The 27,329-nt window shown below is 39.1% G+C and overlaps 1 protein-coding gene across 1 annotated transcript in view; it reads left to right on the top strand.

Moving 5' to 3' along the window:
* The window catches only part of LOC126162419 (arrestin domain-containing protein 3-like), a 171,482-nt gene extending 150,278 nt beyond the window's left edge, over positions 1-21,204 (top strand). Inside the window, exons 8-9 of the mRNA XM_049918918.1 lie at positions 6,477-6,660; positions 19,747-21,204. Coding sequence (XP_049774875.1) covers positions 6,477-6,492 — 16 coding nt within the window. The 3' untranslated portion in view covers positions 6,493-6,660; positions 19,747-21,204. The remainder of the gene's footprint in view (positions 1-6,476; positions 6,661-19,746) is intronic.
* The last annotated feature ends 6,125 nt before the right edge of the window (positions 21,205-27,329 follow it).

Genomic DNA, 27,329 nt, shown 5'->3' with positions numbered 1-27,329 from the left:
GTGCAGAACAAAAACCAATTACTGTAGTTTCAGGAACCCTAGTTTCATGCATGGCATATTTAACTGATAAAAAAATGGAAACCGCAGATTATCCCTGTGATACCTCCACATGTAACCACTGGAAGAACATTGACAGGATACCTGCATGTTATTGCTACATGTTTGATATGTACAGTATTCTTCAAAGTCACCCAACATTTGGAAAAATTTAATGGTTGATTCCACATCCACCATTCACTGCACAACGTTCAACTATTGAAAATTAATTTTGGATCCATGTTGCAAAATATAATAGCATGATCACAATCAAATGACATCATGGCTCAAAACTGAGTCGTGATATCAAATGGTAGAGTTGAGTCCATACAAGTTGCAGACCTAATATACCATTGTGCTTGACATGTTGGCTTTGGATTACCTCTCACGAGTAATCTCATGTAGTCAGTAAAAATGAGAAAGGAGCAGCAGTTCAGTGCTCAATAGTTGTTACAATGATGGCCTTCAGTTTAAATGGGAAGCTCAAATTCCTTTTTTTTTTTCTTTCTTTTTTTTTCAGCTAACGGCTTCTGTGTCCATTTTATTATCGTTCTTACTAGATGCCTCAGCTCTCTCAAGTAGTGTGATACATAAGCAGTTTAACATAATAATCTCAATTAATTTACATTAGGACACAAAATTTTCTTACTTATACAACTCTTTGCAAAAAATACCTTAAACCGGTGGCTTGAAGTTTTGATGGAAAAAAAAGTGAGATCCATAGACCAAAGTGCCTTTCTGCAACTTCCTTAGAAGTCTTTCAGTAAATGTAAGTCTGGCATATGCCTTTCTCACTGCTAGATTTATGTGGTCATTTCTCTTTGGACCACTGTGAATAGACAGTCCTGCATGGTTAAAGGTTGTGGTGGATTCCAGTGATTGATTATCAAGCAAGCTCCACAGTAAATTGATACCATGTCTTCCCTCCATTAATGGACTTTCCTTTATATTTGTTTATGTTTATAATCATCTGCCAATCTTTGTACTAGGCACTGATCACATGCATATCTCTCTGTGTTTCATAACGAGTTTCTAAATCCCCCCCTTTTCCTCTGTGCATGACTGCATCATTGGCGAACAGCCTCATATCATATATTGTTTTGAGCTTCTCCAAACACAACTTTTGGTTCTGATAACAACTTCCAGAAAGAATGACATGCTGAGTTCAGTTTATGAGGAAGTGTCTTATCAGTCATACAGGTTGTCCATAAAAGAAAATACCAATTTCAGTTGTATATTACAACACTTTAATTTAGACGGTTTATTATAAATCATACATCACACTGAATGTAAACTAACCTAGTGTTTCTTACAAATGTTCAGTGTGTGCACTTTTAATTAAATGACACACATCCAACCTAAAATCCAATTTCTCTTACACTTTGGTTAACCAGTCTGTAGTAATGGAATCAATAGCCTCTTCAGTTCTGTGTCTCATCTCAATCCTAAAAAATTGTTAGATAGTGGCAGAACATAAATTTGATCCTTTACAAACCTCAAAGGGAAAATATTACATGGCTTGAGACCAGGTGAATGTGGAGGCCAGTGGAATAGAGCGATCATTAAGACCAATCCAACATTCAGGGACTTCAATGTACAATCACTTTTGTATGAAAAGATGCCTAAGAGCATGGGCTCCTCTTGTTACCAAATAAAATTTTTGTGTTCACCTTCTAATTTGGGAAAGAGCCATTCTTGCAACATATCCACATAAGCCACCATTGTTACGGTAACTTCAGGGAAAAAAATAGTCTGTAAACTTGATGCCAAGATACAGTACAGAAGGTGCTTTTATTCTCGGCAATCTCTTTGATATTGTACAGCTTCACTCATGAGGATGTTCTGACCCCAAGATATGAACATTATGGATATTTACCTTTCTACTTAGAAGCCTCATCACCGATCACCACATGTTCAAAAAGTCGTCTTCCCACTGCTATAGTTCACTTGCAAAGTTATAACATACACAATCATCATCAGGCTTTGAAATATGTACTAGCTGTAATCAGTATGGACATACACCTAAATGTTTTCTTACAACCTTCCACACTGCCATCAAGGTAACTGAAATTCAAGACTTGCTTTCTGAACAGACTTCTTAAGAGTATGAAGATAAGATGCTCTCACATGGTCAACATCCTCTTCAAACACCTTTGGTTATCCCATATTTTTCACTTTACACACACATCTAGCCAGCAAACTTCAGAACATAAAATTCTTTACACTTGTCAGGAGTGACCATTTTGCTAATGTAGCAGTGCAAGTGAGAAAACAACAAAGCAGTACTTGCTCATGTACTTATCTAAAGCTGTTAGAGTTACTCTTTAGTTGTACCTTGAACCAACACACTACAATGCTTATAGTTGATACTATTAAAATTTACAACTGGGACATTCTGTTATGGACACCCTGTATTTCTGTGTGATATTTGATGTGCATGTATTTCTTTCATTGGGAAATATTGGGGAATTGTGTTGAAGGCTTTACAAAAGTCAGGTAACTTGGCGTCAAGTTAAGATCTGCATCTATGGACTTGCAGTTCTCATGAATGAACAGAGCAATCTGGTTTAGAAACAATTGGTGTTTGAAGAAACATTGTAGATTCCCAAATAGGAGTTACTTGGTGTCCAGATCTTTGGTCCAAGTTGACACTCTTCTGTTCATATACACTCCTGGAAATGGAAAAAAGAACACATTGACACCGGTGTGTCAGATCCACCATACTTGCTCCGGACACTGCGAGAGGGCTGTACAAGCAATGATCACATGCACGGCACAGCGGACACACCAGGAACCGCGGTGTTGGCCGTCGAATGACACTAGCTGTGCAGCATTTGTGCACCGCCGCCGTCAGTGTCAGCCAGTTTGCCGTGGCATACGGAGCTCCATCGCAGTCTTTAACACTGGTAGCATGCCGCGACAGCGTGGACGTGAACCGTATGTGCAGTTGACGGACTTTGAGCGAGGGCGTATAGTGGGCATGCGGGAGGCCGGGTGGACGTACCGCCGAATTGCTCAACACGTGGGGCATGAGGTCTCCACAGTACATCGATGTTTAGCCAGTGGTCGGCGGAAGGTGCACGTGCCCGTCGACCTGGGACCGGACCGCAGCGACGCACGGATGCACGCCAAGACCATAGGATCCTACGCAGTGCCGTAGGGGACCGCACCGCCACTTCCCAGCAAATTAGGGACACTGTTGCTCCTGGGGTATCGGCGAGGACCGTTCGCAACCGTCTCCATGAAGCTGGGCTACGGTCCCGCACACCGTTAGGCCGTCTTCCACTCACGCCCCAACATCGTGCAGCCCGCCTCCAGTGGTGTCGCGACAGGCGTGAATGGAGGGACGAATGGAGACGTGTCGTCTTCAGCGATGAGAGTCGCTTCTGCCTTGGTGCCAATGATGGTCGTATGCATGTTTGGCGCCGTGCAGGTGAGCGCCACAATCAGGACTGCATACGACCGAGGCACACAGGGCCAACACCCGGCATCATGGTGTGGGGAGCGATCTCCTACACTGGCCGTACACCACTGGTGATCGTCGAGGGGACACTGAATAGTGCACGGTACATCCAAACCGTCATCGAACCCATCGTTCTACCATTCCTAGACCGGCAAGGGAACTTGCTGTTCCAACAGGACAATGCACGTCCGCATGTATCCCGTGCCACCCAACGTGCTCTAGAAGGTGTAAGTCAACTACCCTGGCCAGCAAGATCTCCGGATGTGTCCCCCATTGAGCATGTTTGGGACTGGATGAAGCGTCGTCTCACGCGGTCTGCACGTCCAGCACGAACGCTGGTCCAACTGAGGCGCCAGGTGGAAATGGCATGGCAAGCCGTTCCACAGGACTACATCCAGCATCTCTACGATCGTCTCCATGGGAGAATAGCAGCCTGCATTGCTGCGAAAGGTGAATATACACTGTACTAGTGCCGACATTGTGCATGCTCTGTTGCCTGTGTCTATGTGCCTGTGGTTCTGTCAGTGTGATCATGTGATGTATCTGACCCCAGGAATGTGTCAATAAAGTTTCCCCTTCCTGGGACAATGAATTCACGGTGTTCTTATTTCAATTTCCAGGAGTGTATGAGGGTTAATCATTAAATTTTAATTATCGCTTTAAAAAAATCAGGCTGTTACCATAAAGCTTTGTCATGGTCTTAGACATTTTCTGTATGTTCACTCTTCAATGTGATACAGTTTTCCTAATGATGGATGACTTGGTGTAGACCTTGGTTGTAGAAGTCTGTTCAGAAAAAGTGCCACCTCTAAAATCACCTATTTGTAATCATGGAAAAAGTTGTCATGCAATGGTTTCTTCGTGCAAAACAGAGGAAGATATCACTGGATGTCATGTTAAGAGAGTTAAGGAGGAGGTAAAAATATAAATTCTGTCCTCAGAAGCTGGTGTGCCCAACAATATTGACTGACTGCCATGTCATCCTCTGCCAGTGGCATCATTGGATGTGGTTTGTAGGGGCATTGGGTTGGCACACTGCTCTCCTGCCATCCATTTTCTTAGCTCAGTACTAGGAATCAAACCTGGGTCCTCCATCTGGCAGTCAGCTGCACTGACCACTAAGCTAAGGAAGTAGACTGAGAGAGGGGTGGGGAGGCAAAATTTGGTACAACAAGAAACACCACATCTAACTGTGCCCTGTGCAGAAAGAGAGGGGATGTTGCTGTGAAGCAAAAACACTCACATGAACAGCTTCCCACAGTGCTTTGTCCTTATCGTCTCCCCTAACCCTATCAGAAGATTTTGGTAGTATGCTCCTGTGATAGTTTTCTCCTTACAACTACAATCTGTTAGCATCACACCATAGTGGCCTATAAAGCACTCAACATCACCTCACCCAGTATTGTCAGACGTTGGCCTGTTTGTCCACTTCTTGCTTTGCTTCTTTTGTCTTATGGTCATACTGATAACAGCCAGCATTCATCCATGTTGATGATGTAGCTAAAGGAGTGAATTGTATTGCCCTGATACAGCTGCAGTGTTTTTATTGCTGCCTCAGTTTGGCAGGCATTTTGAAGAGGTGAGCATGGTTATGCAATCCAGTAGATGGCAACCTTTATCATGTTTAAAAGTCATACGAGATGTAGAAAACTAACATATGACTAATTTTCATTTTTTACATGGTTGCCTCCACTGTGACATGCACCAGGGTCTCCACTTCTCGTGCAATTCCGTGTTCTTCACAGGAATATGGTCTGCCATTTCATCCTTTGTCATTCAGAATTGTTTGGCCAAGATGGTCTGATACTTAATTTTCATCATTCAGAGTTGTTTAACCACACAGGAAGTGTGTGTGCCACCTAACTCCTGTGTCATACAATTGTAAAATGTTACCATGCACTTCCAGTTATTGCAGTGTTATTACCCGACAAATGCATAAAGTGTATTACCACATGATATTCCACTTTATCAGTGGTTTGTACCATTTTGTTTTGTCTCTTCTAGCAGCATGTTATGGTGCTATGATACAGAGATTTCAGTATGTACTGGGGTTGCAGATATGTACCTGGAAAGGAACAAAAATTGACAATGTAATTATTTTTGTGAGGTGATAATTAAAACTTTGACTACTCTTTGAATAGACATAATGTAGTATAACAGGTGTGCTCCATAGGAAATCCTAGATCCAAGACGTAACAGAGGATCACATGCCATTCACATTAACACTGCTTATATTTTACTGTTAAGAGTATCTTGTGTACTCAATATAAACATTCCACAATACCATTTAATTAATAGTTCATAATGAACCAGCTTCTTAGGCCAGCATCAAATAATTTAATATGATGGCCTAAGAAGGTGAAAGCTGGTTCATGATGAACTATTAAATAAATAGTATTGTGGAACACTAATACTGTGTACTCAAGATACACTTAACAGTAAAATATAAGCAATATTAATGTGAATGGCATGTGATCCTCTGTTAGGTCTGGAGCTATTACTTAAATATTTTTGTGGAACATTTATATGGTATATTCAAGATTTTAGTATGTCCATATTCCTCCAAGAACCAACAGAATATTCTGTAAATATTATTAAAAATTTCATTTCTGATGTAAGAAAAAGGGGGATTGTGATACTCTTTACTTTTGAAATGATATTTTAAAGTTATTATTCCTTATATATTTTATTTTATTCCATTATTCATGCTCATCTTAATATTTTAGATATTGGTTTTATCAATGTTCTATGTGTGCAATATAAATTTGCACGTTTTGCTGATAAATTTTTTGCTCCCTTTACATGTTCTTCAGAATGATGTAATAATGTGGGAAACACAGGTTTGTAGTACATATGCTTGTTTTTTTCTTCCATTTATGTTTATTATTACGATTAATGAGATGGGGTATTGCTGTTGTTACACTCCATCCTGGATTTTCTATTGTTTGATTTTATTACTATTGTTATTATTTTTCAGAGCCATCAGAATGTGATAACTTCTCATGCAAGGCCATATGGATACACATGCTAGTCCTGGAATTATTTGTGAATCACAACCACAGTGCAGAGACAGCAATCTAATAGGATTATGAAAAGTTATTACCTAAGTGCAGAAAGCATGGAGCTGCTAGTTTATCTGGATCATGAGATTGATTACAAGGGTAAATATAATGATGATCTATGTTCTGAATTGTTTTCACTGTATTCACCCTACATACAGGGTGTTTCACTAAATGTGTTTGCCTCTGTAAGTTACGAAGTAATAGGCGATGGAAATATTTATTGTGGTAGGTCACCATAAGAAACATTACACTGTCTGCGGAGCTGTGGACATAGTTTATTGTGTTATTATCCAAAGAGTTACAGCAAAAATATACGATTTTTTAAATGGAACAACAGTTGTTTCTGTCATGCACTGGAATCAGTAGCACCAGCTGTGTATACATCAATTTGAATTACATTCCTATCACTTTTAGTTTGTGAGCTACAACCCTTCACAATTTCAGGGGCAGATACCACACACGCTGTGCATAACGCAATGCGCCTTCTAAATGTGGTGCGGCCGAGTTGTAACTGTGCCAGTGTCATGGAGCCAGAAGCTTCCTTGATGTGCTGTTAGACTGCCAACTGTCACCGCACATGGCCATATACCCAACAGTTCGAGCCACACAAACAGACCAAGAACTGCAAGAAGTGAGGAGACGGAGATGTTTGTTTTAGCTGCAGTATACCATGATCCTCATGTCAGATTATGAGCCATTGTTGCAGTCACTGGTATTAGTCTCACAGCTGTGTGGTGTATAGTACATGGCCACAGGTTTCACCCGTACTGCCTGTCACTGACCCAGGAGTTCCATGGGAGCAATTACTGTGTGAGAGTTTCAGTCTGTGAATGGACCATGTGTTATTTCATGCTGGAATCTTTAAAAGCTGTTATGTTCTCTGATGAGTCCATGTTCACAAATTGTGGTGCAGTCAATTACCATAACGTGCACTAATGGGCTGCAAACAATCTTCAGTGGGTACGACCTGTCGACCGTCAACATAGGTGGTCTATTAATGTATGATGTGGGATCCTTGGGGATGAAATCATCGGCCCACATTACTTCCCAAGTACACTGACAGGTGAGTTATATCATGTGTTTATAGTCAACAGTTTGGGTGGTCTCCTTGAACATGTGTGTCTACACACAAGAGTCCGTATGTGGATGCAACATGATGGTCACCCAGCCCATTCTGCCCGTGCTGTTGTGGAAGAACTAAACAGCAGGTTTGCGGGAAGGTACCATGGTCCTCATTCATGGCCCGCAGGGTCGCCCGATTTAACACCATTAGATTTCTTTTTGTAGGGGTGTTTAAAGGATCGTGTTTATGTCACTATGCCCATATCCCAAGATGATCTAAAACGGCGCATCAAGGACACATGTCGCTCCGTGACACTGGCGATGTTACATCTCACCCACAGATCTTTTAGAAGGCGCATTGCATTGTGCATTCAGGATCATGGACACACATTTGAATATCTCATTTAAATCAACTTCCCACTGCTAGAACATCCAGCACCCACCACACAGCCATGTATTATGTTCAGCATCTACATACTGCCCCTGAAACTTTGAAGGGTTGTAGCTCCCACACTAAAAGTGGTAGGAATGTAATTTAAATTGATGTATACACAGCTGGTGACACTAATTCCAGTGCATGAAACAAACAACTATTGTTCCATTTAAAAAATTGTATCTTTTTGCTGTAACTTTTGGATAATAACACAATAAACTATGTTCATAGCTCTGCAGACAGTGTAATGTTTCATATGGTGACGTACCACAATAAATATTTCCACCACCTATTACTTTTTGACTTACAGAGGCATTTAGTGGAACACCATGTATATTCAAGGCTAAAGCCAAGCTTAAAATCAAATGATACACACCCTTCCAGTTATTTATAGTTGTGAGTGAATACAAAGCCATGGTACCCTGACATTACATCTACATCTACACTCTGCAAACCACTGTGAGGTGCATGGCAGAGGGTACAACCCATTGTACCAGTTGTTAGTTCCATTCCAAGTAGATATGGAGGACGAGAAGAGCAATTGTTTGACTGCCTCTGTGCATGCAGTAACTATTCTGATCTTATCCTCATGATCCCTATGTGAGAAGTATGTAGGGTGTTTATATATGTAATATATAAAGAGAAACATCTTTATCAAAAAGTCTCAAAAAGTTCTTAGGTCTACCATTTCTTCTACAAGAGGCCCATATTTGTCCTCTTCCATTAGACTAGTGATAGTTTCATGTGTGCTGTTTCCTTGCATCTCTATGATCAAAAACTGTGTATGAGAATGATATTTTCTACTGCGCAAAGTGTGGGTTTTAGCTCTAATTTTACATTTCTTAGATCCAATCTTCAGTAACAGATAGCCATCATTTCTGAATCTTGTCTATTGCAATTTCTTTAAACTATTGAGATTAATTTACTGATGTGTGCTTTAATAAGTTATAGCTGTGTATAGGTTGAATGCTCCTAAGATTCCTGAGCTGGGTATTTGTGAGTGCTGCCAGAACCATAAGCTCTCAGCATTCTTCAGCAACCATTGTGAAATATTGAGTGTCTGAGAAGAGGGATCTCTGCTAGATTACCCATATAAATCAACCTACATAATGATAAAAAAATTTCAAGGATGGATGGCTTTGAGGCTGAACAGTAATTATGGGGCAACTTCTAAGTTAGTGCCCTACATTATTTCGTTAGGTTTGTTCAGTTTCATGAGGCTCTGTGTAAATTGATTTTTATTTTCCTAGCTGTAATGGAAATTATTAATTCATTTAAAAACACTTCTGGTAGTTCAAATGGGCCATTTGGTAGTACAGACACATAATCTAACAAAGGAGGAGTTTTGGGAATTCAGTGCCTAAAACAGTACAATGTAAGTGTAGCAGATCATAATTATTTGTGAGAATGTGTTTTTAATTCTGAAGTGCAAAGAAAATATACTGAAGAAAGTATTGCTGTTCTTCATACAATAAATGTCCTATATAGGGTTAGAAGAACACATAAATTTTGGAACAGTTTATGAAACAGAATATTCCTGATAGGAACAGGTCACAGTACCTTTAAATGCCTAGTTCGTTGATGAATATATGAAATGGATGGACTTACATAACAAACTCAACAACAGCAAAGGTATTGTGATGTTGTACAATGTTATCCTTTTTATGGAAATGGAAACAGTGAAATTGAAACAGAAGTGGGAGACAGTTGCTATCATTGACATTTTGACTATAAAAAGACTAGATTATATTAGATTAAACTACATTCAGTTTTTGTGCTGTAGACCCAAAAATGAAATGATTTTCATGAGTGTGGAACATGTCAGAAAGTTTAATATAAAAAAAACATAGAACATTTGAATGTTATACTGATTTCCCTGATTATATGTCAAGAGATTGCCAAAATATGTAAATACATTACAGTAAACTGGAACTGCTAATATTTACAGAATTAATAAACATGCCGTCAGAATGAATCATAGTTACGCACTTTCAACAAAATTTATCATACGCAAAATACCTAATCTTGACTGTTGTGACTAATATATATATAATGTAACTGAAATATAACAGACATTTTTATGTAAGCTGGTCTAACAGCCTCTATTAAGATATTCATCTGTAGAGTAGAAGCAGTTGCCTACCAAAAAAGTCTATCAGTCTCTGCTTAAACCATGCTGTATCTGAAACCAAATTTTTTATGGTTCATTGCAATTTATTGAAAATGTATCTTCTTGACTATTGGACCACTTTGTGATGAAGGTAAATGATTTTAGGTATTCATGTAGATTGTTCTTATTCCTAGTCTTGGTACTATGTATTGACCTGTTAGCTGGAAATAGAGATATTATTTGCAACATACTGTATTTCATTAAGGAATAGATATACTGCAAAACAGTGATTCAAATACCCAGTTTCTTGAACAGGTTTCTATATGATGTTCTTGAATTTACACCACAAATGAGTCTCATTATACACTTTTGCACCCTAAAATCTTTTTCTCCATTTGACAAGTTTCAACAAAATATGATCCCATATGGCATAATAGAATGACATTAAGCAAATTATGCAAGTTTTTTATGTTTGTATCTCCTGTATCAGTCATCACTCACAAATATATGCTCGTTTAGGTGCTGCAGCAATTCTGTGGTATGCCCTTCCCAACTGAATGTATTATTGATTTGTAATCCCTGAAATTTAACATTGTCAACCTCTTCTATCTACACGTCTTCGCATGTTATACACATGCTGGAAGGAAATCCCTTACACATTCTGAACTCCATATAGTGGGTTTTTTCAATGTTTAATGATAGTGAATTAGCTTTAAACCATTTATTAATGTCAGTGAAAATTTTATTAGCAGCCATTCATAATTCTGTACTTGGCTTGCTATTTATTGCAATATTTGTATCATCTGCAAACAAAACATACTTAGCATCTGGCAATATAACAGATGAGAGGTCATGAAATGGAAATGAGCATTTGGCGTCACTGGCCGGGAGGCACCTTGCTGGGCAGGTTCGGCCGCCTTGGTGCAGGTCCTATTACATTCGACGCCACATTGGGGACCTGCGCACCAGATGGGGATGAAATGATGATGAAGACAACACAACACCCAGTCTCTGAGCAGAGAAAATCTCTGACCCAGCTGGGAATTGAACCCAAGCCTGTTGGACGGCAATCTGTCACGCCGACCACTCAACTATCAGGGCAGACGTGAGAGGTCATTAATATACACAAGGAAAAGCAACAGGCTCAAGGTGGAACCTTGATGAACACCTCATGTAACTAATTCCCAATGAGATGGGGAAGGTGGCTCATTTGTAGAAGACACACACATTATCCGGATGCATAACAAAAAGCACTTTAGAGTTGCAAATAAAATCTGTGTTGGCATTCGCTACCACTTCCGTATACAGTTTCACAGAATCTCCACGAGTTGTCAGTGACATTACACGTTCTGAGACTGGTCCCTGATACGTCACTAAATCCTAAAAGGGGAGAGGCAGGGGGCTGGTCCCTGATACATCACTAAATCCTAAAAGGGGAGAGGCAGGGGGCTGCCTGTAGGAGGGGAGTCATCACATGCGTCACTCTGTAAGGGAATGTCACATGCACCTGTAGCACTGTCACATGACTGGGAATGGGTAATGTCACACATGTGGGAATGAGCGTCACTCACACGTGGACTGTTGGTAGGTGCCTCATGCAAGGTGGGTTTAGCAGGGGGTGGGGGCTGACTGGATGGGGTATCGGGCAGTTCTCCCAGGGATCATGCCAGTTTGAGGCGGCAGACAGATACTGTTTGAGGTGTGCCATTAATGAGCACTTTGAAGGTGTTGGTATGCCGCAATATGACTCTGTCGGGGCCCAAGTATGGAGGTGTGAGTGCTGGTTGGATGGTGTCATCATGCACCATGACATGAGTGCACGACTCCAGGTCCTTATGCAGAAACGCAGGAGGGAGCGAGTGCGGTCGAGGAGGAGGCACACAAATGTTAGTGATTAGATCCTTAGCATGCCCAACAAATGTCGAGTTGCAGATTTGATCTGGAAGAAGTGAAGGCTCGATTAGCTCTGCTGGGTGTGTGAATGGTTCTCCATACAGTACTTCTGCCAGGCTCACGCCGAGGTCCACTTTGTACGCGGCCTGAATGCCTAACATTACCCATGGTAAGGTGTCAGCCCACTTACCTCCGTAGCACATCAGAGAAGCTTTAAGCGTTTGGTGCCAGCATCTGGCAAGCCCATTGCCATTGCTCTGGGGTAGTATGCTGTAGACCTAAATCTTTTCAGCCCACACAGTTCACAAAGCTGTTGGAAGATGGCGGACTCGAACTGGCGGTGCTGGTCAGTGGTGATAGAAACTAGGCAGCCGAAGTGCGAGATCCACATTAATAAAAGGGCTTAGGCCACTGCATCAGCTGTGATAGTAGTGAGAGGAATTACCTCTACCGAGCGGGTAAACCTGTCAATGGTGGAGAGTGTGTAACAGAAGGGGCCTGATGGGTGGTAAGGGCCTGACGATATCGGTGAGTATGTGCTGGAATCTTCTTTTTGCCACATCGAACGTACCCATGGGAGGCTGTGTGTGATGTCCTACTTTGGCATGCTGACAAGCCACACATGCTCTCGCCCAACTGTAACATTGTTTTATCACCCTGTGCCAAACTAAACATTCAGATACCAGAGGTGCGGTGGCACGTATGCCAGGGTGTGCCAAATTGTGGATACTATTAAAAAAATGTACTGGCGGAGACGTGGAGGAATCATCGGATGTATGCATTCTGTTGAAATGTCGTACCAGATGGGTGATGAAAACCCAGGAAGTGTCCATAACTCTAGTTGACTCCTTCTTTAACATCGGAGTGCAATGTGGCAAGTTCAGTATCCTCTGTTTGCAATTTAGGGAGTTTACTGAGGTCCATTTGTGAAGATAAAACCGACACATGAGATACTAAATTGGCAACGACGTTGTCTGCTACTGTGATGTAACATATGAGGTCCATATACCGAAAACATATTGGGGATGAGTCCTTGCCTGGGTTACAAAAAGCATGTACCAGTGGCTCATGGTCAGTAAATACCACGAGATGGTGACCTTCAATATCTTCTTGGAAATATTTGGTAGCAGCATAAATAGCAAATATTCCCTGTCGTATGTCAACCACTTATGTTGGGAAGCGGACAGTTTGTGGGAGAAAACTGAATCCGCAGATTGCTGAAGTACTGCCCCCACTGCTGTATACCTTGAGTCTGTAGTAAGCAAGATGGGAGCATCAGGAATGGGGTGTGCGAGCATAACAGCTGTCTGTGAGGCTGACTTGAGGTTATCAAATGCACAATGCATATCTGGAGTCAACATGACTGCTCGAGACCCTGAAATGTTTTTTTCTTGTGAGAGCATCTGTCAGTGGGGCTTGTATGTCAGTGGTGTGGAGGATGTGTTTGTGGTAGTAATTTGCCATTCCAAGGAAGCGGCAGAGACCCTGAAAATCTTTGGAAAAAGGCACCATACTAATGGCCTCAACCCGTTTGGGCATGGCGTGGATGCCATCGGCAGAAACCGTGTGTCCCAGAAAAGTGACATTAGTGTGGCGGAGTTGTGACTTAGCATTGTTCACTGCAACACTGTTTGCTTGTAATAGTTGAAACACTGTACAGAATAACCCTGATTTTGCATGACCTTGATTTAGCACAAACCTGCATTTAATGGAAGAAATTTCAAGTCCCGAAAATTATTCCATAAGTGCAATGCAATTTTATATTCAATTTAACATAATTCACATTATGGCAAAACCTACATTTTAGCATTAGGAATATTAAATATTGAAAACAATACAATAGTGGCTTTTGCGGCCCGAATGCAAGCCGCACTTATTTCCGGTTTTCGGAATCCAAAAAAACGCATGCAGTTTACATTCAGGTGCAAAGCCTAAGAAGTTCCAAAAAATGATTCTAGTTGCTGCTGTAAGTGCTTGCGGCCTTTAGTGCTGCCTTTGTCGCTAGAAGCCCCCACAGAAGCTGTTGTGTTAGTTTTGAGTAGTGAATGTTAAGGTATTTTTTATCATGGGTGAATTTCGCAATTTTTCAAAAATTCCTAGCAATTAAAAGAAAACCTCTTTACGTATACATCATCAAAATGGACATTTTGAAGAAACTTGACAAGCATGGCTTTATATTTTAAGAACGCCAGCTAACGAGAGCAGTTCTCACAAAAACGTTTGTTTCAGTCTGCTTTTGAACTTCGGTAAGACATGGAGACAGCAAAAGTAACAACTTTCAGCTTGTTCCAGCAACAGAAAAGCATTTTCTGGAACAAAAGGTGGCCGCCACTATGAGTTGTAAGTTGTAGTGAACAATTTTGTGAGGAAGCAGGGACAATGCTTACCTGTAACTGCAGAAATAATTCAAGTAAAAGCATGTCAGAAAATCCAGGATTTTAAAGGGAGCTGCAATTGGGCCTGAAAAATACAGGATAAAACTCGTCGCATTTCAGCGCTATGTCGTCAAACTGCGCACCGGAAATTCTTGCTGGCTTGTACAGCCGATGGCCATAAACTGCCACCATTCATTTCACACGGAAGACTTTAACGAAATCCAAAGTGTTTCCTAAAGATGTAATTGTATGTGCTAACAAAATTGGCTGGTTCATGGAGGACATGGTTTTAGAGTGGATCAGACCTGTCTGGCAACGTCGTCCTAATACTTTACTTGATTTGCCATGTATGCCATATATGCTTGTGTTAGATTCGTACACAGGTCACTGTACATCAGCTGTGAAAACAAAATTAGCAGAGTTGTAATTCCAAAATGGATGATGTCCATTCTGCATCCATTAGATGTTTGTTTAAACAAACCTTTTATGGACAAGCAGAAAAATGTGTATACACAGTGCCTAATGAAAGAAGATAGGCAGTTAACGCCAACAGGACATGTTAAGTTTGCAAGCTTGTTTCAAGTGTACGTATGCGTTATTCAAGCTTGGAAATGTCTCCCAAGTGAAACCGTTCATCACGCATTTAAAAAATACTGTATTTCTAATGCACTTGATGGCACAGCGGATGATGCTTTGTACGAAAGTAGTGACAAGGAGTCACTAGCGTTAATAATAAACCATGAAAAATCACAATTGTGTTCCACTATACAGCGTAGCGAGCTCGCTTGTGACGTCACTGCTCACAGATCACAGCTCACATAGGTGTAGATCTGGAATACTGTATTTTGATAGATGTCATGAATTTTCACTGTTGTCAGTGCTTTGCAATGTAATTGTAATTTTAAGTGTTCCAAATCCCTGAGAGGTAGGGCCACTTCATACTCTATCCATCATATGATAAGCCATATCTTTCACTTTTAAGAGTGGCTTGAAATTGGGGTAAAATTAATTCATTTATTTATTTATTTATTTATTTATTTTTTTTTTCCGAGTCTCATTTCTGTGATGCGGCTTGCATTCAAGGTTGGCTTGCAGTCGGGTAAATACGGTAACTACAGTACTTATGGCAGCTTCTAGCAGGATTTTTTGGAACTTCCATAGGCTTTGCCTCCAAATTCAAGCATCATGTAATACGGGCTTTAAGAACCTATGAACTCCAGCATTTACAGTATATTGGATATGACTGATCATCTTCCATATCGATTCCTTGCTACACGCACGAGCAAGCTCGAACTTAGCTGACCACAACCGAAGACTAACAATGGACAGCTTGCTAACACTCACGCAGATTTGCATGCATGCACACGGCCGAGCTCTGTCAGAGTCTGTACGTTCGTAGCAGCATTACAGTATAGCATCAGTTTATGCAAGTTTGCATCAGTTCGTGTATTATTGTGTATTGCATGGAGAATCCAGCTGTATATCAGTTCGCTCACTTAAATTCATTGTTGTAGTGAAGTTGACTATGGCAGCAAAAAGAACAACTCTATCTGTCACAGAGAAAGTGAACTTGATTCGGGAAGTGGAGAGAAACTCGAATGTGCCTGTTAGTGAAATGGCTCGAGCCCTGGGACTTGCACAGTCTTCATTGTCAAGAATATTGAAGAATAAGGAGAAGATTCTGGATTAAGAAACACAGTGTGGTTCAAAAGCAAAGCAGAGAAAAAATGTTAAAAAGTCACCATACAAAGAAATGGAATCGAAGCCAATGGAGTGGTTCAGTGAAGCATGTGCTGAAAATTTACCAATTCCAGTACATCATCTTGAGACAGGTCCATCAGTGTGATCTCTGCAGATGTCAACCCTTGTTTATAAGACTTCTTTTCTTGACAATATGTCCAATACTGAGTTGGGGAAGTCCTATCAGACTGATCTGAACAGGAGAACTGCACCCTCCAAGGCAGCATCGTAAATATTCTCGTAATAAGGAAGCCAAAAGAATTCCTTGTGTGTGTCCTCCATCCCTTCCATATCAATAAATATGTTGAAACCAGCACTAAAAATTTTCACTGGCACTAATAAATGGTTTAAAGCTAATTCACTGTCATTGACTTTGAAAAGACCCAATAAATGGAGTTCAGAACCTATAAGAGATTTTCTCCCAGCGTGAAGACATGCAGACAGAAGAGGTTGACAGTGCTAAATTTCCGATATTACAACTCGATAATAAATTCAGTTGGGAAGGGCATACCACAGAATTGCTGAAGCATCTAAACAAGTCTGTATTTGCAATTTGAATCATGTCAGATGTAGGTGATATAAGTATAAAGAAACTGGCATAGTTTGCTTACTTTCATTCTATTATATCATCTGAGATCATATTCTGGAGCGACTCATCAAACCGAGCAAAACATTTTAGACTGCAAAAGTGTAAATTCAAGTACATCATGCAGAAATCTGTTCAAGGAACAGGGTATTCTAACCACATTTCTCAGTTTATTTATTCCTTAATGAAATTTGCTGCAAATATGTCCCTATTTCCATCCAATATCTCACTATGTAGCAGCAGTACTAGGAATAAGAACAATCTACATAAAGACCTAAAATCACTTACCATGGTCCACAAAGGGGCCCAATATTCAGGAACATGCGTTTTTCAATAAACTGTTGGCAACCATTAAAAACGTGTGTTTCAGATAAAACATTATTTAAAGAGAGTTTGAAAGACTTTCTGGTAGGCAACTGCTTCTACTCTATAGATGAATATCTTAACAGGGACTATTAGACCAGCTTAAGTAAAACTGTCTGTTAGATTTCAGTTTTGAGAGCACATGGTCACAACAGTCAAGATTAGCTATTTTGAGTATGATAAATTTGTTAAAAGTGCTTATGTGTGTTTCATTTTAACAGTGTATTTGTCAATTCTGTAAATATTAGCAGTTCCAGTTTGTCATAATGTATTCACATATCTTGACTGTCTCATGACAAATGATCAGGAAAGTGATTATTCTATTTAATCTATTCAAATGATCTATGTTTTTTATGTTATACTTTGACATGTTCCACTCTCAAGAGACTCATATAATTTTTGAGTCTATGGAACAAAAACTGAATGTAAACTAATCTAAGGATTTTGTGTAGCTCCATTTGGATTAAGTGTACCAGGTTATGAATCAGCAAGCCCTAAATCATTGAAGATTGAAGAAGTGATCCACCATAAGAGGATACATCTAATCAAGGTACCTGCAGGACCAGCCCTTTGACAGCGTGTTCCCTTCAGCTGGTAACTTGCCACTACCAAATATCCGACTGATGCCAACGCCTTACAGTGTATCAAACATATAGGTTCTTACCTAATCTACAGTGACCAATATTCCATCTGTTTTAGTAACTGCTCACAGAAATGACTTTTGCAAATTTCCCACAAGTGACAGAGCCAGTTGAGACCTGCACCAAAGAAAGCATTGTGGCACTTGGTGTGAACCACATTACAGTTCTTGCTTAGAGATGGAATCAGCTTCCAGTCTAAATTTTTGTCTCATTACAATTATTTGCCATCTTGCATAGATGGATTTATTAGAGAGCAAGCTTTGGCTGATCAGTGGTTTGTGTTGATTGTGTATTCAGGTACTGCACCCCAAATAATTAGATAATCTGCAGTTGGAGGTATATGTGCTCTTAATGGCAATGGAATGTGAGCTACAAAATTCCTCATCTGCTCTGTTTGTATTAGTATGCTGTAAACCATTCATTGCACATACCCAGCAGAGAAGTCTGTACAGTTCACACAGGACACCTTTGTATGCCTACAAGATCCAGGGAGGGTGAAGATATCGTGATGAAAACTAGGGCTTATCAGATTCAGGGCAATGAATTTGATGATGGCAACAGGCAAGGAGGACATTGGAAGACCTACAGTGGCAAAATTTGAAGCGACTGCTGCAGAGTGGAACCATGCATCATTGGGAAGATCAGGATTTATAGCTTCCTGCCACTGATGAGGTTATTAGATGTAAAGCACAAACTCAAGCTGTGGGAAGAATGGATAAGGAGTTCAGCCATGCCATTTTAAAGGAACATCCTGATGATAAAGATAAATCTGTTTAATGCCATTAATTTAATTATTTTGTTTACTGTTTTGCAATTTTATTTAGTGTTTAAGTAATACTGTAATCTATTTGATTAAAGTTATTTCACTTTTCTCAATAAACTTTTAATACCGTATATACTAACAGAAATTAGTTATTCTCACTGTGGACGAAGTGATTTTGTTTGGTGATATACTGCAGGCAGCACAGTGTTTTTTGTGTAAATCAATATGGTTTCTGAAGCAATCCTGCATTATTTGGAAGGTGACTGTGCTAAATTATAATTTTTCAGGGTATATTTCTGACTGCCATCTCCAACAGTTTTAGCTACATTTACCATTGTACAATTCTGTTGGCTCAGATAATGCAAGAGTTCATAAACTACTATAAACACCATTAGCTCAGATTCTTGTTGAAGAAATAATTTTGCAGTAACAACATCTCTGTCTCATATTCAGTTAATAATGTATTCAATTTTTATAATTTGTCTGGATAACATTCTAACTTCTCTTTTTTTTTGTACTCTGAGTACTCATGATATTGTAATCCATTATCTAGGCAGATGTTCCAATTCCTCATAATTCAGTGTTATGAATGAGGGCTGCATATCAGTCATAAGACATTGTACACATATTTGGGTGGAAGACAGTTCAAATCCCCATGCAGCTGTCCACATTTAGTTTTTCTATGATTTCCCTAAAACTCGAGTGAATCCCAGAATTGTTCTTTTGAAAGAGCACAGCTGATTTCTTACCTCGCCTTCCTTCAATACAATTTCATACTCCATTCTTATGACCACTGATAATGTTTCATTAAACTCAAGCCTCTTTTTGTCTGTGTTGTAATAGCAGAAGCTGGACCATATTAAGAATTTCTTTAATGTTTAGTAATTAATACTAAAATCTCAGAATCAAATGCAGATGTAAACATTCAGTGGTTCCAGTAGAGGACAGAAAATCACAAATGAACACTTAATAATTTTTATTACTCTTGTTATTTCTAACTTTTTCCTGTAAGTAGCAAGAAGAAAACACCTCCATTTCAGAAATTTACTTTTTTATTTTTTTTATTTTTTTTTGTTCCAATCTCTTTTATCAGCTCTTAAACAGGAGTTTATTTTTATTTTTATGTAACTGCAATTTTATTTGAAAAACTTCTTAAAAATTGAGTTTGTTTACAATAAATATGTGTTCTCCCCTTCACAGTCTTTGTAATTTGTTCCAGTCTTTTTCATCTGTTTGCTGCCATGCACCTTAATGCCTGTGTTACTTCAACAACACTGCAACACTGTTCCTGTAGGCAGTGTTCATGAAGCCACTGATTTTTATCTCTCTGATTTAGTGCATACAGAGGGCAGAACCCTTCGGATGCTATAAATATTTAGTGCACACTGAAGGCAGAAACAACTGATGTTAGAAATATATCACTATCTCAGTTGAAAGGACCATTCCAGGAAGTGCCAACAAACTTACCCTTTCATGAAGGGTTGACATACTATCACAAAAGATATTTTTAAAGGTCTCTTGTAGCATCTTAGTGTCATATAGCACCCTTACTTATTTATATTTATGAAAGTTTCCATGACAGACTCATAAGCATTGTATGCAGCACCTGCAAATGACTGACTGCTCTGGTACCGATGTGATCTGAAGATGTTCAGTACTTAAGTGACAGCAGAAATTTGAGTAAAATTGTGCAGTGTTAGATTAGTCTTTCATGTTCAGTAACAGTTTTTAAGCATGAGAGCAACCTACCTATTTTGCTAAGTTTTAAAAATTTCAATCTTGTGTTACTGTGTGGAAAAAAGTATCGGTTAAGATGATACTGTTTGTATCTCTGTTGTAGTTTAAATTATGAGTTTTACCCTCATTGTGGATGTTACAGAAGTGCATCTTTGTGATAATATACTCTTTTTGTTAGAATATCATACTTTCACAATTTTGGTGCATAAATTTTTATTTTAATAACTATATTTTACCATGTGAAAACTTTGTACAAAAATATAGTTTACATTGAATTTTTTGCAAATGATTTGTATCCTGCCTAACTAAAACAGAATTTCATTTTATGCATGGTGCACTTAACTTTGGCAAGGAAATTGTCTGGCAGTGAAAGTTAATTCAACAAGCAGGTAAAGGGTGTTCATCCTTTCTTAGGAAGTCAAATCATAATATGAATACATAAATCCTAAAGTGAGACTCTTAAGACACTGGGGGTGAAATAATATCTGACAAGGATGAAATTTCATATATGACATACATTGGTGTATGATTATTCATTGACTCATAAATGTGTGATGTAAATCACATCACATAAATGTTAGTGCACCATATGTCTTTATCTTGCTAATAGTTAAATTGAATGATACTTTTTGCTTTGTTATCCTATAATTCTAAGTCACATCTAGTTTGTACTTCGCTGAGCATAAGCTTAAAACCTATGACATGCCTGTTTTATTGGCACCCACCCATTTAAAGTCATATTGAAATCGGTATAGAGAATAAATTTTATACGACAAACTGGTTTACTCTTTTAAAGTTCACCAAAATACATTCATGGTTGTTAACTCATGCTGTTCATCATCAAATAGTCACCAAAGTGGTGTCAAATCGAAAGACTTGCACCCGGCGAATGGTCTACCCGACAGGAGGCCCTAGTCACATGACATTTACATCATCAAATAAGATTGAATCCAAAGATGGATAAGCCACTTTGAACATGTGCTGACAATGTTGGCGACTTATCTTTTTTGTGTATGAAATTTGCAAATAAATTAAGTCTTCAATATCAGACATGAATAATCTTTACTCTGTTTTGGCAGAGAACAGGAAAGAAACGCAAATGCAGATATATTCTGTGACTAGCTAGAGAATGAACGCGAAGTACTCCTACAAATAATGCTATAATTGTTATTGTTACCATAAATGCAGTGTTTTAATTCACAAAGAAAAACTTTTTGAATGGTCAGCTACCATGCAATACACAGTAGAACAAACTCTTTGAATTATTTGAGAATTTTCATGTTAAACTTAGACACAAATTTCATGAGATGACCAAACCCCCCCCCCCCCCCCTCAAAAAAAAGTAACAGTCACCATGAGATGACTTAAGTGAATTTCAAATGGGTCATGATGGAATGCTGAGGTGAAATGCCAAAGAAAGTGATCGTAAAATTAATAAAAATAGCTAATGTTCACTTTGTACACTTGGTGACCAATCTTGAGTTCAGAGTTTTCTTGCTGAAGGGGAAATGGTTCACCCAGAACAGAGATAAGAACTGACATTGACATACAATGCAAAATTAAATCTATTTTCAGGGTCCATTTCAAGAAAGAAAGTTAGAAATGTGCAATATCCAGAAGTGCATGGTGAAATCTACCAACCAATAGCACAGTTAGTATGAGTAGGCAGACTTAAGGTTCATGAAGTTTGGTTGCTCAGAGACATGCTGATAACAACATAATACCAAACACTTAGTTTTACCAGTCCAAACATCCCACGGCACCCCCTTGCATATAAGAAAGATGTAAAAACTCTCATTACACAGATACAATAACACTTCATATTTTACTTTAAATATTAACAAGCTGAAATGGACATCTGAAGTCCTTCACACTTCAAAAGCAACCAAATACCTAATTAACTGCAAAATATTGAGGCAGAATTAAAAAAACAATAGATATTATAACGGTACCTTCAATCAGTCACATCATCTGACTCCATAGAGAAGATAGAAAACTGGCTGTGAAAAGTGAATAAAACAGCTTCAAAAAAGTTATTTCAGTTTTATAATGGAGATATTATAAAGAAAAGACAAGCTAATAAACCAATCAGGCGTGCTATGGTGCTAATCTAGCTGTAAGTAATGTAAACAAAAATTGTGATTCTCTTAGAAATTTATGAGAACATGTTGCATGTCGTAAACACAATGCTGAACATTTTCATATAAAATCTGATTCCAGTCTTGGGATCTGAAACCAAAAGCGTTCACTGACAGTTACTTGTACCAGTTAAGCTACACAGCTGCTGTGTTGAACTGAATCAAATGTTGAGTCTCACATGTGTTTTTTGCAACTTACGTCCATATGTATGTTTAGCATTAAAGAAATGCTTTCTTTTGTTAACTCACAGTTCACTGCAGTGACCTTGAACCCAGTCTTTTTCACAAGAAGTCCCTCTGTTATGCTATAATTAAGCTGTTAGTGAAATTCAGAGCATTATCTTGGGAAAAAGAAATTGGAGGCAAACAAGACTTACATGGAGAATTTGAGTAGGTCCAGGAAGTACAGTTGGGTGACAATTAGTAAAAGTGAGTACTCAAAAGAAGGAAGTGAAGTTGTGTAACCCATGCTGTGTTGATTAACTACTTTGTTCCATTTGTGCACAGTGTTTGATGTAAGGTGGAGATGAACACAAGCATAAGCCCATGTGCCTTATATGAGGAGCTATTTTAGCAAATCAGTCACTGATGCTGAAATTTAGGAAGTACTGGTAATCTTTCGTATGTAGTATCAAAACCAATAGAATATTTATGCATCTTCTGGAGGCAAAAAGCAATGTTTCGTTCATTAGTAAAATGCATTTTCATTTCTGGCAGTGTGTCCACAGCTCGTGGTCGTGCGGTAGCGTTCTCGCTTCCCATACCTGGGTTCTCGGGTTCGATTCCCGGCGGGGTCAGGGATTTTCTCTGCCTCGTGATGACTGGGTGTTGTGTGCTGTCCTTAGGTTAGTTAGGTTTAAGTACTTCTAAGTTCTACAGGACTGATGACCATAAATGTTAAGTCCCATAGTGCTCAGAGCCATTTGAACCATTTTCTGACAGAGTGTTGCATACTTCATGTGCATCACAAGACCATGTACTCAGAAGCTTAATAACCTTTCATTTGACACCCGATATACACTGATATAGGCATGCACATTCAAATACAGAGATACGTGAACAGGGAGAATATGGCGCTGTGGTTGGCAATGCTTGCATAAGACTACAATTGTCTGGCGCAGTTGTTAGATTGGTTGCTGCTGCTACAGTAGCAGGTTATCAAGATTTAAGTGAGTTTGAATGTGGCGTTACAGTCAACGCACAAGCAATGGGACACAGCATCTCCAAGGTAGCGATGAAGTGGGGATTTTCCTGTACGACCATTACACGAGTGTACTGTGAATATCTGGAATCTGGTAAAACATAAAATCTGTGACATCGCTGTGGCTGGAAAAAGCTCCTGCAACAATGGGACCAATGATGACTGCAGAGAATTGTTCATTGTGACATAAATGCAACCCATCTGCAAATTGCTGCATATTTCAGCATTGGGCCATTAACAAGTGTCAGTGTGCAAACCATTCGACAAAGCATCATTGATAGGGGCTTTTGGAGCCAAAGGCCCACTTGTGTAACCTTGATGATTGCACAACACAAAGCTTTACACCTCACCTGGGCCCATCAGCACAGACTTTCGACTGTTGATGACTGGAAACGAGTCTCATTTCAAATTGTATCAAACGGATGCACGCATATGGGTATGGAGACAACCTCATGAATCCATGGACTGTTCAAGCTGGTGGAGGCTCTGTAATGATGTGGGGTGTGTGCAGTTGGAATGATACACGATCTATGATACATGTAGATATGACTCTGACAGGTGACACTTACAAAAGCATCCTGTCTGATCACCTGCATCCATTCATGTCCATTCTGCAGTCCGACAGACTTTGGCAATTCCAGCTGGACAATGCGACATCCCACATGTCCAGAATTGCTATAGTGTGGCTCCAGGCACCCTCTTCTGAGTTTAAACACTTCTGCTGTCCACCAAACTCCCCAGACATGAACATTGTTGAACTTATCTGGGATGCCTTGCAACATGCTGTTCAGAAGAGATCTCCACCCCTCGTTCTCTTATGGATTTATGGATAGCCTTGCAGGATTCACGGTGTCTGTTCTCTCCAGTACTACTTCAGACACTAGTCGGCTCCATGCCATGTCATGTTGCAGCACTTCTGCATGCTCGGGGGACCTTACACAATATTAGGCAGGTGTACCAGTTTCTTTGGCTCTTCAGTGTAGTAACATCAGTGTGACAGTAATCTATCCTTAGTCTGTGGGTCTCTCAATACACCACTTGTGCATTAATGTCAAGTCCATCATTTGAGTCACACTCATAATTTTCCAGTTAGTATCAGTTGTTATAAGAATAATGTGGACACTTGTATAACATGCATCTTGGGACTATGACTCCTGAAGGAAATGAATTGCAGTTAAATGACCTCCTAGGCTGACTAAGTGCCATTTTTTTTTGTAATATTCTTTCTTCTGGGAATACCAGTCCTGCAAGATATGCAAGAGAACATCTGTGCAATTTGGAGAGCAGGAGGAGAGGTACTGGTGTAAGGAAAGCTGTGAGAACAGGTCATGATTAATACTCAGATAGCTAGATAGCTCAGCCAGTAGAGCTCTTGTGCACAAAGAGGCAAAAGTCCCAGGTTAGAATCCCAGTCCAGCTACAGTTTTAATCTTCTAGGCAGTTCCATGATGGCTTATGATTAAATCTGCAGATGAATGTATGAATGTTGAAATCTGTCTGCAAATAAGTGTAGTAATATAACACATATTTTTCATGCTGAGGTGGAAACACTAGTCCAGTCCACCTAAAGGAGTGTGTGTAATTGCCTGAAAACCACAAGAGACTGAGTCAGAACTGAATCAGAATTACCTGGAGATGATTGAAGACAGCACTCACCTTCATGATCTATGAAGACAGCACTCACCTTCATGATCTAACAGTCTGACATGTTATTAAGCAGCACAGTTCATTAACAAGGGTCACAAAACATGTGAAATTTATTTACTTGTCTAACTAACAGTTTTTCCTTGTTATGTAAATGGAACTGTGAAGTCAATCAAGATGGACAGTTTTAATTTATTGAATAATGTTTGTTATGTTATTCAAAATGTGATGTGTGTATCCTCTATTAGTGCTTAAATTAGTGAAATAAATTTTATTAGACATTGCTGTAACATTGTAGGGAAGTAATTCCACAGTTCATCAGTGCTAATGGGCCCCACATTACCTTAAACTGGTTCTGTATAAAAGGTTAAAATAGAGGCTAAATAATGCTAAAGTAACTTACAGAATTATTTATAGCATGTCTGCAAAGGAAAACACTTGTCGGAAGACTGGGACAATGCTGTAATTGTTTTTACTTATCATGAAGTGAAACGGACAGGATATAAAAAAAGGTATAGATCCATCAGCCTTCCCTCCATAATGTACATTGCACTCACTAAAATTATCAACTGCATTAGGATCTAGAAGTGTATATGGTCAATTTGCAATGAGCAAAACAATTTATAATGAAACACTGAGTAATAAGTATCACTTTGCGAAGGATTCATAGATTATTAGAAAGTTTTTGACCCATATTCAACAATCTTTTTTCCTCCTTCTTCTTCTTCCTCTTCTTCTTCTTCATCATCATCATCATCATCATCATCATCAGTCTATCAATTGGTTTACAGATCTCCACCTGGATCTATTAGAAGCTACTTTTTTCATTTCTGCATAATTAGAGACTCCTATGTTATATATAGTTTGTTTTTGGAAAAAAAAGCCAATGTCTTCCTCAAGCCGTCTTCCATTGCATTGTTACTTCTTGATTGTTTACAAGGAATGGGTTGTGTCCACTTATATAACTAGTCCCCTTGTGTCTCCTTTACTTTGTTGCTCTCCATAATGATCTTTCTTCACCAGTTATTTACAAGACTTCCTGCTTCGTGGTTTTATCTTTCCACTAATTCTTTAACAGTCATATCCACCATCGTACCTCAAATACTTTAAGTGATTTCATTTCATTTTTGCCTGTTGTCCATGTGTCACAGCCATACAGTGCTATGCTGCAAATGCAGCTATTGACTACCTTTTCCCTCACTTAAGTATTTATGTTTGTGAAGAAACCATTTTTGTTTTATTCATGGATATTGGTTTGCTCTGTAATTCTTTGCTTTATGTGGTCTTGGCTGCTTCTGTCTTATGTTATCTTACTTCCTAAATATTTGTATGATCTTGTTTGTTTAATTTTATTTCCTCTACTTTTGATGTTTATTTCTTCTGGTTTCTTGGAGCACAGGAGTATTTCTGTCTTTTTTGAGTTAATTTTCATTTTGTACTCACCGCTTATACTGCACCTGTAACTTAAAGAGTCTTCCTTGTGGAGTCCTCACTGCTATGTCACACACACACACACACACACACACACACACACACACACACAAGCATAAGCATCTGTACTCTTCCTACATTTATTCCGAGACTTGTACTAGTTTACTGCATGTTCTACATAAATGTAGGAAAAGATGCGGACAGATTGTATCCTTATCTAATACCTTTAAGAATTCTAGCTTTGTCGTGTGTATTTCTTACCTTTGCTAGTGTTATTTGCTCTTTGTGTATTTCTTCAAATATTCACCTGTCTTTATAGTCTACTTTAATCATTTTTAGAATTACCTTTTGTTTTTCCCAGCTGATAGTGTCAAATGTTTTCCTATGTAAATTTGTGAGTGGGTACTAAAGCTTTGTTTATCTATACTGGAAAGGCAGAGGATAGCTTCTCTTGTTCTTCAGCCTTCTTGGAAATTAAATTTGTCTTCAGATAAATTGGCTTCAACTTTGTTCCTAACACATATCCATTCAACAGTATGTAGACTTTGAAAAATGAGGCTTGACTGATAACTCATCCTCACAGCTTCACTTCCGCCAGGAGCTCTTTTCTACTTTCCAAACTTCATGGAAGCTCTCCTACACAATGTGTAT

The sequence above is a fragment of the Schistocerca cancellata genome, chromosome 2 (assembly GCF_023864275.1).
Source record: "Schistocerca cancellata isolate TAMUIC-IGC-003103 chromosome 2, iqSchCanc2.1, whole genome shotgun sequence".
Lineage (NCBI taxonomy): Eukaryota > Metazoa > Arthropoda > Insecta > Orthoptera > Acrididae > Schistocerca > Schistocerca cancellata.
The sequence above is the reverse complement of the archived record's forward strand: the minus strand, read 5'-3'. Positions and strand labels throughout refer to the sequence as shown.